This window comes from Indicator indicator, chromosome 19, assembly GCF_027791375.1.
Source record: "Indicator indicator isolate 239-I01 chromosome 19, UM_Iind_1.1, whole genome shotgun sequence".
In the NCBI taxonomy this organism is placed as follows: Eukaryota; Metazoa; Chordata; class Aves; order Piciformes; family Indicatoridae; genus Indicator; species Indicator indicator.
In genome coordinates, this window is record NC_072028.1 from 19,555,939 (window position 1) to 19,575,531 (window position 19,593).

The 19,593-nt window shown below is 51.4% G+C and overlaps 1 protein-coding gene across 5 annotated transcripts in view; it reads left to right on the forward strand.

The window, feature by feature from the left end:
* The window catches only part of LOC128973459 (guanine nucleotide-binding protein G(o) subunit alpha), a 192,077-nt gene that overhangs the window by 85,034 nt on the left and 87,450 nt on the right, over window positions 1-19,593 (forward strand). Inside the window, exon 4 of one of the 5 annotated variants that reach the window (XM_054389777.1) lies at window positions 1,363-1,376. The exons of 3 other annotated variants lie outside the window; for them this stretch is intronic. In XM_054389777.1, the coding sequence (XP_054245752.1) occupies window positions 1,363-1,376 (14 nt within the window). Of the gene's footprint in view, window positions 1-1,362; window positions 1,377-14,825; window positions 14,846-19,593 lie in introns of all 5 variants that reach the window. One more of the 5 variants, XM_054389775.1, reaches the window with a different exon arrangement.

The window sequence follows — 19,593 nt, forward strand, 5'->3', positions numbered from 1 at the left end:
TCTATGATCCTACCATTGTATGATTTGTGTGGGTGCCCAGCTGCAGCTGAAGTCTGCTGGCTGGCTTGCTGCTGCAATAGCCAGAGCATCATGTCCTCATTCCTGCTGGGTTCCTCACTGTAACAGCACTGGGCAGATAGATCAGCCTGCCTTTGGAAGATCTGCCACCCCTTCCCATCAAGCTCAAAGCCATCCTTCAGGTGTGCCTCCCTTTTCATCCCTCCACCAGCTGTGTCTCAGTTACCATTATTCATGGTTTTGAGCAGAGGAGACAAATCAAAGGCTGGGCACTTCATGGGAGGTGGAAACATCAACCAGTGAGGCAAGCATTTGTTATTTTCACAGCCTGCCTTGTTGCTGGGGAGATGGTTGGCTCATTCAGGAAAGGCTGGTTGGTGCTGGCTGAGATGGTCAAAGGCTTGGGAATCATTGCTGCAAAATCAGGATGCAGGAGAAAGAGGAAGGCATCAGAGAACAAGGGAAAGCCCAAAGTACTCTGCCTGCATGGTCATGGTGCATGGCCCACAAGCCCTACAGCAGCACTTCTAGAGTCTCTGTAACCCAAAGTTGTGCTGCCCACAGCTCACTGATGTCTTTTCCTCCTTCAGAAATCCCTTGAGCCCCTGTAAAGACAAAATCTTCCACTAATCATAGTAAAGTAACAGCAGCGCATGAAGACAGTTTTTGATAGCTCTTTGTGCTAACTAAAAGAGCCCAAAGCAGGAATAGGAACAGGCTGCCCAGGTTGGTGGTGGAGTCACTGTCCCTGGGGATGTTCAAAACACCTGTGGCCATGGCACTCTGGAACATGGTTTGATGGCCATGGTGGTGTTGGGTTGGTGGTTGGACTTGAGGATCTTGGAGGGCTTTTCCAACCCAAACAGTTCTGTGATGCTAATCTACTCCCACACCTCTGCTCTGCCTCTTGGGGAGACTCAAACTCACTCATCACCAGGAGAAAGGATGATCTTGATGGTCTTTTCCAACCTGGTTAATTCTCTGATTCTGAGATCCCAGCTAAACTGGCTGAGACCTGACACCAGGCCAGGGAGACCTTGCTGTGCTGCAGCAGCAGTGGCACAGCTTGACTCTGTGCTCCTGCAAAGCTGAAGATGTGGCCATCAAATCAATGACATATGGTGATCTTCAAACAGCAGGAAAGGTCACCCCAGAACCACTGTCTGGTTTGCTGTGGTCATGCTGCTAATAAAGACTGTTTGAAAGGGAAGCCAAAGAAGTTTGAGTCATGACTATAGGCATAGAAGTTGGCCTAGAAGAGCAATCCATGGATAAAAACTTAGCCATGGGTCAGCAATGTGCCCTTGTGGCCAAGAAGGCCAATGGGATCCTGGGGGGCATTAGGAGGAGTGTGTCCAGCAGATCCAGGGAGGTCTCTTCCCCCTCTGCTCTGCCCTGCCCTGGTGAGACCTCACCTGGAATATTGCATCCAGTTCCAGGCTCTCCAGTTTGAGAGGGACAGGGATCTGCTGGAGAGAGTCCAACAGAGGGCTATGAGGATGATGAAGGGACTGGAGCACTGCCTGGTGAGGAGAGGCTGAGAGCCCTGGGGGTGACTGGTCTGGAGAGGAGAAGACTGAGAGGGGATTGAATAAATGTTTATAAATATCTGAGGGCTGGGGGTCAAGAGGGAGGGGACAGGCTCTGCTCAGTTGCACCCTGGGATAGGACAAGGGGCAGTGGATATCAACTCCAGCTCAGGAGGTTCCACCTCAACATGAGGAGGAACTTCTGCACTGTAAGGGTCACAGAGCACTGGAACAGGCTCCCCAGAGAGGTTGTGGAGTCTCCTTCTCTGGAGATTTTCAAGCCCTATTTGGATGTGTTCCTGTGTGACCTGTGCTGGATTCTGTGGTCCTGCTCTGGCAGGAGGGTTGGACTTGATGATCTCCAGAGGTCCCTTCCAACCCCTAACATCCTGTGAGCCTGGGATCCAGTTAAATCAGCAGGTTGGAGGTTCCCAGGTCTTCATGTAGAGTTTGACTTAGGCTAAGTCCCTCAGTCTGTCCTCTTTGCCAGCCTGGGGTCGTTCCAACAGAAAACTGGTGATTCACTGAGGGCTAAAAATGTGGTCATAGCTGTGGCACCACATGGATTGCAGCTCTTTGTAGGGCAGCAGTAGACATGAGGAACAACAGGCAGCTTCCCAGCCACCTGCAAGCCTGTCACAGTGCTTGTGAGCAAGAAGAGGACCTCAGCTTAGGAGGGAGGGAGGTGAGAGTGGCTCTGAGGAAAAGGGGAGGGATGGGGTCTCAAACAGCCTAGAAAATGTAAGAACAGTGGAAGCAGCTGGGTGCTGTAGGCGAGCAGCTGAATGGCACCAACTCTGCTGTGCCCAGTTGGTGCCAACCTTTCTTCCAGCAGAAGATCTCAGTCACTGACAGTGATTTAAAGACCCAGACTTGCCCAGGGAGCCCCAGTGTGCCCAGTTTTGGTTAACATTCCTAAAGAATGGGAGAAGGCTCAGGGGAGACCTTATTGCCCTCTACAACTGACAGAAGGGAGGCTTCAGCCAGGTGGGGGTTGGTGTCTTCTCCCAGGCAAGCAGTGACAGAAGGAGAGAGCACAGTCTCAAGCAGTGCCAGGAGAGGTTTGGGCTGGATGTGAGGAAGAAATTCTTCCCAGAAAGAGAGATTGGCCATTGGGATGTGCTGCCCAGGGAGGTGGTGGAGTTACCATCCCTGGAAGTGTTTAAAATAAGCCTGGATAAGGCACTTAGTGCCATGGTCTGGTTGATTAGATGGTGTGGGGTGATAGGTTGGACTGGATGATCTCAAAGGTCTTTTCCAACCTGGTTAATTCTGTGTGATTCTGTGAAATCAGCACTGATGTGTCTGGCAGGGAAATTAACTCCCAGGACCCTCTGCTGATGCTCAGGGCTGCCTTCTGCCCAGCTTCACCTGCAGCCCTCCTTGTGCATAGGGCTGAGCTGGAAGGGGCTGCCCAGGGAGGCGCTGGGGTCACCATCCCTGGAGGTGTTTTAGCAAAGCCTGGATGAGGCACTTAGTGCCGTGGTCTAGTTGATTAGTTAGGGTTGGGTGATAGGTTGGACTTGATGGCCTTGGAGGTCTCTCCCAACCTGGTTCTGTGATTCTGTGAGTCTGAAACGGAGCCGAGGGGAGGCAGGGGAGAGTGGGCGGCAGGCACACAGCGAGTTGGAAGCACGTGTGGTTGTGGAAGGAAGGCTGCTCTCTGGCAGGTGCCACCTTGCTGAGCGCTTGATGTGCCAGCACGCTGGATTTGCACGTTGGTCCTGCCTCAGGATGAGATCTGTGGTGTTGGCATGGCAACGCTTCCATCCTGACTCCAAAGGAAACGCTGCGTCTGCTCTGGGGCTCTCCCAGCCACCGGGGGCTGGTGGGCAGCAGGCAGCAGGCAGGGGATGGGATGGGGTAGAAGATCACCTGGTCTTCCAGCAGCTGAGGAGGAGCCAGCAGTGTGCCCAGGTGGCCAAGAAAGCTAAAGGCATCCTGGCTGGGAGCAGCAATGCTGTGCCCAGCAGGAGCAGGGAGGGGATTGTCCCCTGGCACTCAGCTCTGAGGAGGGCACACCTGGAGTGCTGTGTCCAGTTTGGGGCAGCTCAACCCAAGAGAGATGTGGAGGTGCTGGAGCCAGGGCAAGGAAGCTGTGAAGGCCCTGGGGAATAAATCAGATGAAGAGCAACTGAAGGAGCTGGGGATGGTTAGTTTGAAAGGTGGAGGCTGAGGGGAGACCTCCTCACTCTCTACAACTCCCTGAAAGGAGGTTGTGGAGAGGTTGGTGATGATCTCTTCTCACAGGTAATTAGTGACAGAACAAGAGGGAATGGCCTCAAGCTGACACTGAGTGGGTTCAGACTAGACATTAGGAAGAAGTTTTTCCCAGCAAGGTCAGGCATTGGAATGAGCTGCCCAGGGAGGTGGTGGAGTCCCCAAGCCTGGCTGTGTTTAAAGGTGGTTTGGATGTGGTGCTTGGGGAGATAGTTTAGGGGTGACCCTTGCAGAGCAGAGTTCTGGGTTGGACTTGGTGATCCTGAGGCTCTTTTCCATCCTGACTGGTTCTGTGTTTCTGTGATTCCAGTCCATCTGCAAAGTCCAAAGCCTGTTCCTAGGAAACACACTCCTAGGGAAAAGAAAAAAAAATATTTTGATGCACTTCAGCATCATTTCTAAGAGAGCCAGATGAGAATAAGTGATGCAATCACACCTTAAAATGCCACTCAGATATGTTTCTGTGGTGAGCACTTGGCATCAGCCAGGCACTGTAGATTGGTGCCACTTCCCACCCATGCTGCTCTCCCAGTTATGAGATGAGCCTTCTAGCTAACACTCCTATAAACCCACTGACCAGAGCAGATGCCATTGATTAAAATTAGCCTTTTAATTTTATTTGGAAGAAAAAAGAGAGGAAGGAAAGAGATAGCTCAGGGGATCATTGCTAAGAGAGACCACAGTCATTTGACTCCACCACCAAGCTGCAGATTCAATCTAATCACATCTTTCACCACCTAAGAAGGGCTTTGAAGAATCGTAGAACAGCTTAGGTTGAAAGGGACCTCAGAGATCTTCTGCTCCAACCTCCCTGCCATGGGCAGAGATGCCTCTCAACCAGACTTGGCTGCTCAAGGCTTCATCCAACCTGGCCTTGAAAGAAAGAAGATGGGGTCTGAGTCTTCCCAGAGAGACACAATGAGAAGACAAGGCTGTGGCCTCTGGTGCCAGGAAAGGGAATTCCAGCTGGACATAGGCTTGGGGTCATAATGCTTTCCCTCTTCTCTCCATGCCACCAGGAGAGATGAGGAGAACCCTCTCTTGAAGGACCACCCAGCCCTTTGGGCTTTGGAAGTGTGAAGGGGGTAAGGCAGGTCTGAGGACGTTTGTGTATGGGAGCAGCAGTGAACTACAACATACCTCAAGGGTGGTTTTAAAATCCTAGGTATTGCCTTCCCCTTCAGGTAGCTGCCAGGAGAGAAGCTGGTCAGGTGAATTCTCCTGGCACTGTGTGCTCCCTGGCTGGTGCAAAGCTCAGCCTCTTCAGGTGCAAGTCCATCTTTAGACCTCCTTTTTTCCCCCCCTTTTTTTTTCCTTTCCCTGGTGCCTCTGCTTTCAGCTTCTATTTTGGGCTTGAGTTCTGAGTCGAGAACAACACCAGGCCTCCAAAAGACCCTTGCAAAGGATCCCCACCTCCCCCTCAGGCTGTCCAACAGCCCTGGTCACCTGTGAGGATGCAGACCCTGGGTGGTAGGGGATGTTAGTCCTTCCTGCTTCTTGCTTGCAAGCTCTCCCCTTATCCTGAGAAAGGGATGGATTTTTCCTCCAACAAGCTTTACATGCTTGATACTCATTCTTTCTTTTTTTTTTTTTTTTTTTTGATGATGCAGGGAATATTTTTAGTTTGAAAAGAAGAAGAAACCCCCACCACCCTTGTTCCCTTGGAAGAAGGGCTGCTTGTCTTCCCCTGGGAGCTTTGTTATTCAAATGCAGGCGCGGTCAGGGCTGCCAGGGAGGTGGTGTGACAGGGAAGCACTGGGCAGAGCAGAGCAGCCGCGGGGCTGGGCCATTCCTGGTGAATGGATGAGAGGTGGGGTGCTGCTTTCCTTTCCCACCAGCTCCCGGTGGGAGACGGCTTCTCTAGGAGCGCCAGAGAGGACGGCACGAAAGAGGAGGTGCTCAAAAGGATGCGGCAGAAGAGCGCAGCTGGAGCAGAGCCCTCGGGAGGGGGCAAAACCTCCTTGCTGCCTGCAAAAGGGCTTCCTGGCAGCTCCTGGATGCAGGATGGGATGCAGGTCAGGTGAAGGCCAGCTCCACACCACCATCCAGTTGTTCCTGGAGGACAGCAGAGCCTTGGCAAGGTGGATTTCAGTCCGTCTGATGGGACTCAGCACGGCTGCAGAGCTGACAGCAGTGGCCTTGCCCTGGGGAGCATCTGGTGTTGGTGAACACAGTCAGATACTGCTTGTCCTTCTCTGGAACCTTTCTGTCCATAAAGGGATTGAAGGACCTGGCAGCCAGCATAAAAAATAGTCTGTTTGTGGGATGTACTGCAGAGCTGAGGCACTGGGGTTCCACACACAGCATGGCAGAGGGCTCAGAGGTGCTCGTGGGTGTTAATGACTGTCAGGGGGATCACAGAATCACACAATTGTTTGGCTTGGAAAAGTCCTCTAAGATCATCCAGTCCACCCAGCAACCAATCCCACCATGGCCAGCAAACCATGGCCCCAAGTGCCATGGCCACAACTTTCTTGAACACCTCCAGGCATGGATTCTCCACCACCTCCCTGGGCAGCCTCTGCCAATCCCTCACCACTCTTGCAGCAAAGACATTTTGCTTCATCTCCAACCTAACCTTTCCCTAGCAAAATTTCAGGCCATTTCCTCTTGTCCTCTCACTTGTTCCATGGGAGAAGACACCAGCCCCACCTTACTCCAACCTCCTTTCAGGGAGCTGTAGAGAGCAATGAGGTCTCCCCTCAGCCTCCTCTTCTCCACACTAAACACCCCCAGCTTCCTCAGCTGCTCCTCACCAGCCCTGTTCTCCAGACCCTTCAGCAGCTTTGTTGCCCTTCTCTGGACCTGCTCCAGCATGGTGGGGCTAAAATACTTCCAGAAAGTCACCACCATAGTTCATAGAATCACAGAGTGGCCTGTACTGGAAGGGACCTCAGAGATCATTTACTCCACACCCCCTGCATGGGCAGGGACACCTCTCAACTAGATTCAGCTGCTCAGGGTCTCATCCAACGTGGCCTTGAACACCCCCAGGAAGGAGGCATCCACAACCTCCCTGGGCAGCCTATTCCGGAGTCTCACCTCCCTCATACTGAAGAACTTCTTCCTAAGCTCCAGTCTAACCCTGCTCTCCCTCAGCTTCAAACCATTCCCCCTTGGCCTGTCTCCAGACACCCTCGTGGAAAGTCCCCTCCCAGCCTTCCTCCTTTCAGGTCCTGGAGGGCAGCTCTAAGGTCCCCCTGAGGTCTTTTCCATGCTGAACACCCCCAGCTCCCTCAGCCTATCCTCTCAGCAGAGGTGCTCCAGCCCTTGGATCATCTTTGTGGCCCTCCTCTGGACTCTCTCCAGCAGCTCTGTGTCCTTCTTACTCTGGGGACACCAGAACTGGCATTAGAGCCTGGAGCTGAGGTTGCATTTGCTGCAGGCAGGGTGCTGTCTGCAGGTATGACTGCAAGTCAGCTCTCCCTTCAGCAACTGCAGAGAACTCCAAAGGACTCAGCACATTTCAGGCACATGCCAATTATTAAGTGGATTTATTTCCATCCCTCCTGGGAAGCATTGGGAAGTGCTGCTGAGTCACACTGCTTACTCACCTCTTTTCAGGAGTGCCATTTAACAAAACCCTTTGTTTCCCAAATGCCTTCCATCATGTCCCTATGATTTGAGTGCCACCAGATGCAAATGAAAACATTTGTGCAGGGCATCCCTGGCCTGAGCAGATCTCTGGTGTATAACTCACACACAGGCATAAAACAAATGTGGTGGGAAGGGACTTGTCCCTTGGCTCTGTGGTTTGATGTTTATTCATGGTGAGGGAGAGTGCAGGCTTTGTTCTGACACAGCACAGGCAAAGGCTTGGGACAGCCTGGGAGGAAGGGAGGGAGGGAGGAGAGCCAAGGCTGTGCCTTGCTGTGCCCAAGCATGTGGGAGTAAAGGGATGGAAGCGTGGTCAGGGTTGGGAGGGAGCTCAAGGCTCAGCCAGTTCCAACCCCCCTGCCATGGGCAGGGACACCTCACACCACAGCAGGTTGCTCACAGCCACATCCAGCCTGGCTGCAAAAACCTCCAGGGATGAGGCTTCCACCACCTCCCTGGGCAACCTCTGCCAGGCTCTCACCACCCTCCTGGGGAAGAATTTCTTCCTACCATTCAATCTGAATCTCCCCATTTCCAGTTTTGGTCCATTCTCCCCAGTCCTATCACTCCCCTGACACCCTAAAAAGTGCCTCACAGCTTTCTTGGAGCCCCCTTCAGACACTGGAAGGCCACAAGAAGGTCTTCTTAGAGCCTTCTCTTCTCCAGAGTGAACAGCCCCAACTCTCTCAGTCTGTCCTCATAGGAGAGGTGCTCATAGAATCATTGAATGGTAGAGGTTGGAAGAAACCTGTGGAAATCATGGAGTCCACCTCCTGCTAAATCAGGGCACCCACAACATCTTGTCCAGGGTCACAATGCCCAGCTGGGAATCTCTCCAGAGAAGGAGACTTCACAACCTCCCTGGACAGCCTGTGCCAGGGCTCCAGCACCCTCATGGTGGAGAAGTTTCACTTCATGTTGAGGTGGAACTTCCTGGGTTCCAGTTTGTTTCTGCTGCCCCATGTCCTGTTGCTGGGCATCACTGGAAAGAATCTGGCCCCCTCTTCTTGACACCCAGCCTTCAGGTCTTTGTCCACATAAATAAGGTCTCCTCTGGGGCTGCTCTTCTCCAGGCTAAACGCCCCAGGACTCTCAGCCTTTCCTCATCATGCAGATGTGCCAGGCCCTTAATTAATTGTCCTGCAGTGGTCCACAGACCCCAAAGCAGTTCAGCCCCCAAGGGCCATGACAGCAAATGTCCTTGCAGGATCAGCAGGTCCAAGGGCATGGATGAACCTGGGCACTTGGCCACCTCAGGCTCTGTGCAGAGCAGGTCTCATTCTCAGCTGCAGTGAAGACCTTACTGCCAGCCCAGTCCCTTCCCACACTGAAATCAGCCTGGACAGGGGAACAGAGCAGGGCAGAGGAGACATTCTGTGGCTGTGAAGTCCTTTCCTTCCAAACAGGGAGCTTTGCTGAGTCTTGAGAATAAGTCTTCCAAGCAGCATCTGAGGGAGCTGAGGTTATTTAGTCTGAAGAGCAGAGACGCTGAGGGGAGACCTTGTGTGGGTCTCTTCTCACAGGTTACAACTGAAAGCACAAGAGGAAATGGCATCAAGTTGTGCCAGGGGAGTGTTAGGTTGGACACAAGGAAAAGCTTCTCTGCTGTCAAGGTTCTCAAAGACTGGAAGAGGCTGCCCAGGGAGGTGGTGGAATCCCCATCCCTGGATGTATGTTAAATCAGTCTAGATATGGTGCTCAAGTGCAATATTGGCCCTGGTAGATGATGGTTGGGCTTGATGACTTTAAAGGTCTTTCCACACCACTGTAGTTGATTCTGTGATGGAGCCATTAAGATGTGCCAGTGCTGCACCCAAGCCCCACACCACCCTGCTTCTCCTCAGGGGAAACCTGCTCCTCCAAAGCCTGGCCAGGGCAGGTGGGATGGGAGCTCTTAGAATCGTAGAATCAGTCAGGGTTGGAAGGGAACTCAAGGAGCAGCCAGTTCCAACCCCCCTGCCATGGGCAGGGACACCTCACACTACATCAGGCTGGCCAGAGCCTCATCCAGCCTGGCTGCAAACACCTCCAGGGATGGAGCCTCAACCACCTCCCTGCACAACCCATTCCAGGCTCTCACCACTCTCATGGGGAAGAACTTCTTCCTCACATCCAGCCTGAATCTCCCCACTTCCAGCTTTATTCCATTCCCCCCAGTCCTATCACTCCCTGATATCCTAAAAAGTCCCTCCCCAGCTTTCTTGTAGCCCCCTTCAGATCCTGGAAGGCCACAGTAAGGTCACCTCAGAGCCTTCTCTTCTCCAGACTGAACAGCCCCAACTCTCTCAGGCTGTCCTCAGAGCAGAGCAGCTCCAGCCCTCTGCTCATCCTGGTGGCCCTTCTCTGGACACCTTCCAGCCCCTCCACATCCCTCTTGTAATAGGAGCTCCAGAACTGGATGCAGTACTCCAGGTGGGGTCTCACCAGAGCTGAGTAGAGGGGGAGAATCACATCCCTTGACCTGCTGGCCACACTTCTCTTGCTGCAGCCCAGGCTCTGGTTGGCTTTCTGGGCTGCAAGTGCACATTGACAGCTCATGTTGAGCTTCTCATCCCCCAGCACCCCCAAGTCCCTCTCCTCAGGGCTGCTCTCCAGCCAGTCCCTGCCCAGCCTGGATTTGTGCTTGGGATTGCCTCGACCCAGCTGCAGGACCTTGCCCTTGGTCTTGTTGAACCTCATGAGGTTGGCTTGTGCCCAGCTCTGCAGCCTGTCCAGGTCCCTCTGGATGCCATCCCTTCCCTCCAGCCTGTGCAGGTCCCTCTGGATGGATCCCTTCCCTCCAGCCTGTGCAGGTCCCTCTGGATGGATCCCTCCCCTCCAGCCTGTGCAGGTCCCTCTGGATGGATCCCTTCCCTCCAGCCTGTGCAGGTCCCTCTGGATGGATCCCTTCCCTCCAGCCTGTGCAGGTCCCTCTGGATGGATCCCTTCCCTCCAGCCTGTGCAGGTCCCTCTGGATGGATCCCTTCCCTCCAGCCTGTCTGCTGCACCACACAGCTTGGTGTCAGCAGCAAACTTGCTGAGGGTGCACTCAATGCCACTCTCCATGTCACCAACAAAGATACTGAACAAGCCTGGTCCCAGGACTGATCCCTGAGGGCCTCCACTTGTCCCTGGCCTCCACTGGGACTTGGAGCCATTGACAGCCACTCTTCGGGTGCAGCCATCAAGCTCTTGCAGCCACTGAGGTGACAGCACCCTCCCTTCCCCTAGGCAGAGGCACAGCAGGCTGGAGCTAGCTCAGGGGATGGCAGAAGATCTGCCACACAGGAAGGTTTTATTCCCCACAGGCAGGTTTGGCTAAGGCTGTTAATCAGTTGGGTGTGTGTCCTTTGGTCATAAGGAAAGGCACCATGGGGGAACTCCTTTAGCACTCACAATGGAGTCAGAGGTTCATAAATGGTTTGGCTAGGAAGGGACCTTAAAGATCATCTAGTTCCAGAGCCCTGCCATGGGCAGGGACACCTTCCACTAGCCCAGGTTGCTCAAGGCCCCATCTAACCTGGCCTTGAACACCTCCAGGGAGGGGACAACCTCAGCCTTGGGGACATCCACAACCCTGGGGACATCCACAACCTTTGGGACAACCACAACCTCCCTGGGCCACCTGTTCCAGTGTCTCCCTACCCTCACTGTAAAGGATTTCTTCCTAATCTCCAGTCTCAATCTGCCCTTTTTCAGCTTAAATCCAGCACCACCATGTTCTATCACCACAAGTCCTTGTCCAAACTCTCTCTCCAGCTTTCTTGCAGCCCCCAGAGACTGCTGTGAGATGAGCCTCACCTACTGAGTGGGGTGTGAGGATGTCTAAGCCAAGCAGCAGGCACCAGCCTGACTCAGGGCAGTAGGAACTGAAAGATGCCATTCAGCCAAGTGAAAACATTTGTGGAGGAAGGACAAGCAGGAGTTCCTGGCATTTCCTTCAAAAGAAGGACAAAACCAAGCTCCAGATTAAGATGGGGAACAGCAAAGCCTCAGGAGCTGCTGTAAAGCAGTGGTGTTATGCACTGAGGCAATGGTTAGCCTTGGGTTCAGAGACAGAGAGAGAAAACCTGCAGCCCAAAAGCCCAGGACACATGAACCAGCCTGTGTCTGCTTCAGGGGGTTTGACAGACAGCCCCTGGGGGCCCCAGGCTGCCAGATTCTTGCCTAGCGGAGACCCACATCCATGGCCCATCCCTCAGGAATCACTCCAGGCAGCACATCAGCTCCCTCCCGGGTGTCAAAACCCACTCAGGAGCCAGAGAAAAATCTCACCCACGGGCTCTGAACACATTTCCTCCTATCCGCTGAGCTCTTCATTTCCCAGGGCTATAGGTTTGCAGCACAGGACCTCTGTGTTGGTGGTGTGGCTGTTGCTGGATACTTTTCCCCTGCCAAGAAGCAATTCCCCCTTGGCTGGCTATTTATAATGGAATCCTCATTTTCCTACAGGCTGGTTGAAGACTAGATTAACTCCACTGATTGAGGGGAATTACTCCTGATTTACACTGAGATTGTGGGGATGGAGAAGGAAGGGACAGATAGGAGCAGTGACATGTTCCAGTTAGCTGTGTGGCTGTCATCCACTTGTGAAGCCATTCCTCAGCTATCCCCGAGCAGATGCCTGCTCCTTTGTGGGAAGGATGGTTGCTAATCCAGGCTGACCTACTGGATACACAAGGAGGACACCGAGGTGCTGGATTGGGTCCAGAGAAGGGCAACTAAGCTGCTGAAGGGTCAGGAGAACAGGGCTGGTGAGGAGCAGCTGAGGGAGCTGGCGAAGAGGAGGCTGAGGGGAGACCTCATTGCTCTCTACAGCTCCCTGAGAGGAAGCTGCAGTGAGGTTGGGGTTGGTCTCTCCTCCCTAGTCTCAGCTGATAGAAGGAGAGGAAATGGCCTGGAGTTGTGCCTGGGGAGCCTTAGGTTGGAGAGGAGGAAAAATCTTGACTGAAAGAGTGGCACAGGAAGAGGCTGCTGAAGGAGGTGGTGGAATCCCCATGCCTGGAGGTGTTCAAGAAAGCTGTGGCCATGGCACTGTGGGACAGGGCTTGCTGGCCATGGTGGGGTTGGGTTGATGGTTGGTCTGGATGATCTTTTCCAACTGAAACAATTCTGTGATTCTCCGTACGTTACAGTTGCTCAGTCAGGTATCAAGGCTGCTGGGCCATGCCTGGAGCACAGCAAATTGCTTTGTAGTTAGGCTGATGGCAAAAGAGGGGTTGAGGTTGTCCTGCAGAGAAATTGCTCCCAGCATGAAGAGGTTTTGTAGGTGGGGGAGGAATGCATTGCATAGGAGAAATGGGCATCCATAAATGAGAGAAGGTGCAAACAGACCTACAGCTCCCAAATAGCTCTTTGCAGGCTTGGGAAGCCAAAAGGGTGATCCAGAGGAGGCAGCATCCTTGCTTAGCCTTCCTCAGGAAGGGGGCAGCAGGATCCAGCCAAGCCCTGGGAGCAGAGAAGCTCAACCCAGCTCCCATCCATGTCTGACTGTCCATGGGCTCAGAGCCAAGCACAGGAGGTGTTGACTGAGAAGTAAAGAGCATTTCCTGAGGTCAGGGGAAGGGCTGGCTTGCCAATTTTGCTGAGGTTTCACCCAAAATGATATGAGCTTTTAGTGCTGGTAGGCAAGGAAGGAAAATTGTCTTCTCAGGAAGAGATGCCAGCAGTCAGCATCCAGCGAGCCTGAGCTGGCTCTGCAAAGTTAGGGATGAGTTTCTTCCAAGTGTGAGCCAGGTCTCACCTCCATTCCTCCCCTCTGTCATCACAGTTGTGTGCTGCTTTGCCTTGGGTGCAGGGCAGGTTTGGCAGCTCAGCCAGTGAGACACTGCTGGGGATGCCAAAGGCAGAGGAATTTTAGGCTGCTTTTGCCTCACCACCTCCCAAGGTCTCAAAGCCATTTTTCTTCCAGCTTTTGTTCTCCTTATTGGTACTACAAGCTTTGGGAAGCTTTTCTCTTGCCAAGTTCTGCTGCCATGTTTATGAGGCATGCAAGGGTTTCCAGCTGGTGATCTTTGTGCTGTCTTTGCTTGAGCCTCTTAGCTTCTAAGCAGAGTTTGGTTTTGCTGGAGCTTGCCTCAGTGTGCATTGCAGGCAATCCCTCCCAAGGCACATGGCTTTCTGACTGCTCTGCTTCTCATAGCTGCACCTCTGCTGCAGGGACAGGCTGGGAGAGGGTTGGGTTGTTCAGCTTGGAGAAGAGAAGGCTCCAAGGAGACCTTAGAGCTGCATTTCAATATTTGAAGGGGACCTACAGGAAGGTTGGGGAGGGACTGTTTAGGAGGACTGTTTAGGTGGTGATAGGGCAAAGGTTTGAAACTGGAGAAGGGCAGATTTATGTTGGACATAAGGAAGAAGTTCTGCACAATGAGGTTGGTGAAATACTGGAACAGGTTGATCAGGGATGTGATTGAGGCCCCATCCCTGGAGACAGGCAAGGTCAAACTTGATGGGGCCCTGAGCAACCTGATCTAGTTGCAGATGTCCCTGCTGAACACAAGGGGGTTGGACAAGATGACCTTCCAGGGTCCCTTCCAACCCAAAGCCATCTGTGAATCAGTGGTTTCTGACGACAGCCTATCCTATAATAGTCTTTTCCACCACCAGATTTCAAGAAGCAAGCCTTTGTTGCTCACTCTCCAGCTGTCCTATTCATAACCACCTTCTATGTTACAAAAACAAAATGCATCCTTCACACTGCTTCCTAATGAGCTGTTGGAACCACAATCCTGTTTCACACCGCTCTCATTTGCTCCAGCTCAGTGTTTTCAAGTCTCACATTGACTGCATTAGGCAGGGAGGACCCTCCAGGGCTTCAGGGCCAGCATTGTGCACTGCTTGGATCCATACAGAAGGCTGAAGTGAGCTCACATGGCCACATCATAGAATCATAGAATCATGGAATCATAGAATCAAGAAGGTTGGAAGAGACCTCAAGGCTTATCGAGTCCAACCTGTCACCCTACACCTCATGACTATCTAAACCATGGCACCAAGTGCCATCCCATCATGCTCCTTGCAAAGTTGGGCTTCACAGGCACTCTTAAAGCCCTGCTCAAAGCCAGGGCTCACTCAGGCCAAAGCACAGAACACAACAGAATCATTTTTGCTTGGGAGAGACCTCCAAGGTCATCAAGTCCTGCTGCCAAGTCCCCACTAAACCATGTCCCTCAGCATGGCAGCTCAGAGTGTGCTCACCCAGCTAGAGGAGATTGTGCACTCCCAGTCCCTTCTGACCTTTCCAAGAGGACTGCATTGTCAGGAGCCCATATTTGGTAGATCTCCAGAGCAATCTGCATCTGAACTCTGGGGCTGGCACTCAGATCTCTAAAATTGGAAATGGGCCTTCACCACTTGAACTTGGAGGTTATTCACTAGAGAGGGAAAGATCTTGGGAGCAATTGGGTTTCTGTGGTTAAGCAAACAGGACTGGATTAGCAAAGGGCAGGATTGGATGGGGCCTTGAGCAACCTGGTCTAGTAGGAGGTGTCCCTCCCCATGGGGTTTGGAACTAGATGATCTTTAAGGTCCCTTCCAAGCCAAACCATTCTGTGACTCTCTGCCATTGCCCATCAGCACTCTGGTGGTATGATATGGGACCCTGAGCAACCTGGTCTAGTAGGAGGTGTCCCTCCCCATGGGGGCTGGAGTGATGTTTAAGGTCCCTTCCAAGCCAAACCATTGTCTGGTCCTCTGCCATTCCCCACCAGCACTGTGGCAGCAGCAGGAGAGGAGGGGCTGCTGCTGTGTGTTCCCCTAAGTGAGACTGTGGGGGCAGCTGCTCAGCTTGCTGCTGGAGGTCAGCCAGCCTCATGAAGCAGGTGTGAACACCAAAGGTTTGCTACAGGCACTGCCAGAAACGAGCTGTGGAAGGTTTCTCCATGCATGTTTCAACCTTGGACCTCTGGTATGCTCTCTGCAGGTGTTTGTTGAAGGGAAGGAAAGCAACAAGTAGACATTTCAGTGGTGTTCAGAGAGTGAAAAACCACACTAAGAGCATAGAGCCCCTGTGATATGTCCAGGGAGCTGCTCTCAGCAATCTGCTTAGCTTCAGAGCTCCACTTTGGGAACAGCAACAGTTTCTAAAGTGCTCTGTCTCTGCCTGTGCCTCCACCTTGGTCTTCAAGACTGAAACCTTTGTGTGTTGTCACAGCAGAGCTGAGCTTGCCAAGCCTCTGTATTAAAGACAGCAGCAGCCCTAGGTTAGGGCCTGCCTTAGCTGAGCTGTGGGAAGCAAGCAGAGAGAAGTTCAAGCAGGGTGTCCAGGGAGGCAGTTGAGATCTCATCCCTGGAGATAGTCAAGTTGAGGCTCAACAGGGCTCTGGGCAGCCTGATCTAGTTGAGGATGTCCCTGCTGACTGCAGAGGGGGTTGGACTGGATGACCTTTGGAGGTCCCTTCCAACCCAGACCATTCCATGATTCTATGAAAGGTCTCTTCCAATCCTAACAATTCTATGATTCTATGATTCTACAACCTCATCAGTTCTATGATTCTATTCTATGACCTCACTGAAGTCAGACATCCCTTTCCCTGATGACCTCAAAGGTCTCTTCCAACTTCATCAGTTCTATGATTCTATTCTATGACCTCACTGAAGTCAGGCATCCCTTTGCTTGATGACCTCAAAGGTCTCTTCCAACTTCATCAGTTCTATGATTCTATTCTATGACCTCACGGAAGTCAGACATCCCTTTGCTTGATGACCTCAAAGGTCTCTTCCAACTTCATCAGTTCTATGATTCTGTTCTATGACCTCACAGAAGTCAGACATCCCTTTGCTTGATGACCTCAAAGGTCTCTTCCAACTTCATCAGTTCTATGATTCTATTCTATGACCTCACAGAAGTCAGACATCCCTTTCCCTGATGACCTCAAAGGTCTCTTCCAACTTCATCAGTTCTATGATTCTGTTCTATGACCTCACGGAAGTCAGACATCCCTTTGCTTGATGACCTCAAAGGTCTCTTCCAACTTCATCAGTTCTATGATTCTGTTCTATGACCTCACGGAAGTCAGGCATCCCTTTGCTTGATGACCTCAAAGGTCTCTTCCGACCTCACCAGTTCTATGATTCTAGGTTACCAGGGGACTGCCTCTCTTTTCCCTGCTCTTCCCCCAGACCACACCAGGCAGAAGCATCCCCACACAGAGGGCGTATCCTCAGCCTGGGCACATCCAGCTCTGCTGAAGCCAGTCTGAGCCCAAGGCTTGTTTTGCTGCTTTACAACAGAACAAAGAGAGCCACATTTCATAACATCCTGATGAGGCACATTGAAGAATGCCCAGGAGAGAGAGAGCAGAGCAGTGTTCCTTGGCATGGGGAGAAAACCAAAGGCATTTGTTTGTTATCTGCAATGTCAATCTCTGTTCCTTCCTGGGGCGGGCAGGCAGTTTTATCACTGGAAACACTCAGATGCCTTCTAAGGTTGTTGCTCATTTTCAGATGCATCTATAAAAGCTGAGGCCCAAGCAAGGAAATAGCCAAAGCTATTATGGGGTTATCAAGCTTTAAGTCGCACTTTGCACCCTCTGTGGCCCCCAAAGACTTGTGGACCTGTTTTTCTTCCCATTGAATGGGAATTATATCACTGAATTGAGAAACCCCTGGTAAGAGAGGAGTCGTTACCCAGAGAAAAAAAAAACAAACCAAACCAAAACCCAAACCAGCAGCACCTCAGCAGAGATCAGATTGGGAAGATCCCAACTAGATCTGGTCAGGACATTCAGGGAGTGCAGTCTGTCCTGTAAGAGTGAGCATTTGGCAGCAACTGGTCCCAGGGAAAGGGAAAGGGAAAGGGAAAGGGAAAGGGAAAGGGAAAGGGAAAGGGAAAGGGAAAGGGAAAGGGAAAGGGAAAGGGAAAGGAAAAGGGAAAGGGAAAGAAAAGGAGAAAAAGGAAAGGAAAAGGAAAAGGAGAAAAAGGAAAGGAAAAGGAAAAGGAAAAGGAAAAGGAAAAGGAAAAGGAAAAGGAAAAGGAAAAGGAAAAGGAAAAGGAAAAGGAAAAGGAAAAGGAAAAGGAAAAGGAAAAGGAAAAGGAAAAGGAAAAGGAAAAGGAAAAGGAAAAAGGAAAAAAGAAAAAGAAAAAGAAAAAGAGAAAAAGGAAAGGAAAAAGAGAAAAAGGAAAAGAAAAAGAAAAAGAAATAGAAAAAGAAAAAGAAAAAGAAAAAGAAATAGAAAAAGAAAAAGAAAAAGAAAAAGAAAAAGAAAAAGAAAAAGAAAAGAAAAAGAAAAAGAAAAAGAAAAAGAAAAAGAAAAAGAAAAAGAAAAAGAGAAAAAGAAAAGGAAAAAGAAAAAGGAAAAGAGGAAAAGAAAAAGCCGAAAAATGAAAGGAAAAAGAAAAAGAAAAAGAAAAAAAGAAAAAGGAAGAGTGGTTAAAAAAAGCACTTCAGACATTAACAATGTCATGGCAACAACAAATTAGAGCCTCAAAAGCAGAGCACAGCCCAACAAAGGTTTAGGGAGTCACTGCACTGCAGGACTGAATGAAATATTCAGCACATAAAAGAGGTCCCCAAATGTTTTCTGCATTTGAGATAATGATGCCAAGCTGGCTGCTATTTATGCAGAGTTTGGTTTTGATTGGTTTCTTTCTTGATTTGTTTTTTTTTTTCCCCTTGCAGAAGGTTTTTAAAACAGTATCCTGGTCAGGTAAACAGGAGGCTGCTTTGGTTCTTGGGGAACTTTGGCATTTGCAAACCTGGTCATAAAAAACCCCAACCAAACAAAAACCATCCATCTGGGCTCAGGTGGAAAATCACTGCTGGGGCAGAAATTGATAGAAGGAGAAATGAAACATTCAGGGAAAAGTTACCCAGCAAGAGATTTTTGTGTGTTGACTAAGTGCCCCTCTGCTCAGCACTTCTGAGACCTCACAGAATGTTAGGGGCCAGAAGGGACCTGGAAAGCTCATCCAGTCCAACCCCCTGCCAGAGCAGGAGCAGCTAGAGCAGGTCAGACAGGAACACATCCAGGCAGGGTTTGAATACCTCAAGCACTGCATCCAGGTTTGGGCACTGCAGCATGAGAAGGGCATTGAGGTGCTGCAAGAGGGACAGGGAAGGGCAGCAAAGCTGGTGAGGGGTTTGGAGGGCATGGCTTGTGAGGAGAGGCGGAGGGAGCTGGGGTTGGTTAGCCTGAAGAAGAGGAGGCTGAGAGAAGACCTCATTGCTCTCTACAGCTCCCTGAAAGGAGGGTGGAGTGAGGCTGGTGTTGGCCTCTTCTCCCAAGTAACTAATGACAGGACAAGAGGAAATGGCCTGAAGTTGTGCCAGGGGAGGGTTAGGTTGGAGATTAGGAAGAATTTCTTCCCTGCAAGAGTGGTGAGGGATTGGCACAGGCTGCCCAGGGAGGTGGTGGAGTCCCCATCCCTGGAGGTGTTCAAGAAAGGTGGGGCCATGGCACTTGGGGCCATGGTTTGATGGGTTGGGTTGCTGGTTGGACTCAGTGATCTCAGAGGGCTTTTCCAACCCAGACAATTCCATGATCCTACGAAGTGCAGAGGGCTGATTTGTTAAAAAACATTTAAATTAACTCAACCCAAAGCTCTGCCCAATGCAGCAGAGCCAGCAGTGCCATGCTCCAGGTTGGATTCAGCTGCCTGGCCATGCCTTGCTCAACCTCCTCTGGCCCCATCTGCTGCACAGCTCCAGCTGGTTCCCCAGGAAGCTGCTGAGAACCAATGTCTGGTGCTCCACAGGGAGCAAAGGGAGACCATCCATGGAGGTGTTCAGAAAAATGAGTAGATGTGGCCCTTCAGGCCATGGTCTGCTGGTCATGGAGGTGTTGAGTAGAAGGTTGGATCTGATGACCTTAGAGGTCTTTTCCAACCTTTCTGATTCTATGATGTAACCTGAGGTGACAGCCTGACCCATAACCAACATTGCTGCATGCAAGTCTCAAACTCACCTCCTGTGGAGGAGCAGACAAAAAGCCTCCTTTGCTAGTTCTTCCCCCCAGCCACTCTCCTGGGATTTTCAGGCCTGTTCTTCCTGCTGAGGTGGATCATGCCGAGCTGCCCAAGCACCCAGTGGCCATTCCTCCCTCCTGTGAGCTTTGCTTGACTGAGCTTTGCTCCAAGCTTCATTCTGGTGCTCAGTCTCTCGATGATATTAGCTACCCATGGCTGATAACAGTAATGGGATGGGAGCAAGGAGGGGGAGAAAGAAAAAGCTGCACTGTGAAAAATATCCTCTGGTTTTAATTTGGGCTGATGCCAGTCTGGCAGGGGAAGAAAAACCCCAGCAGAGTCTGT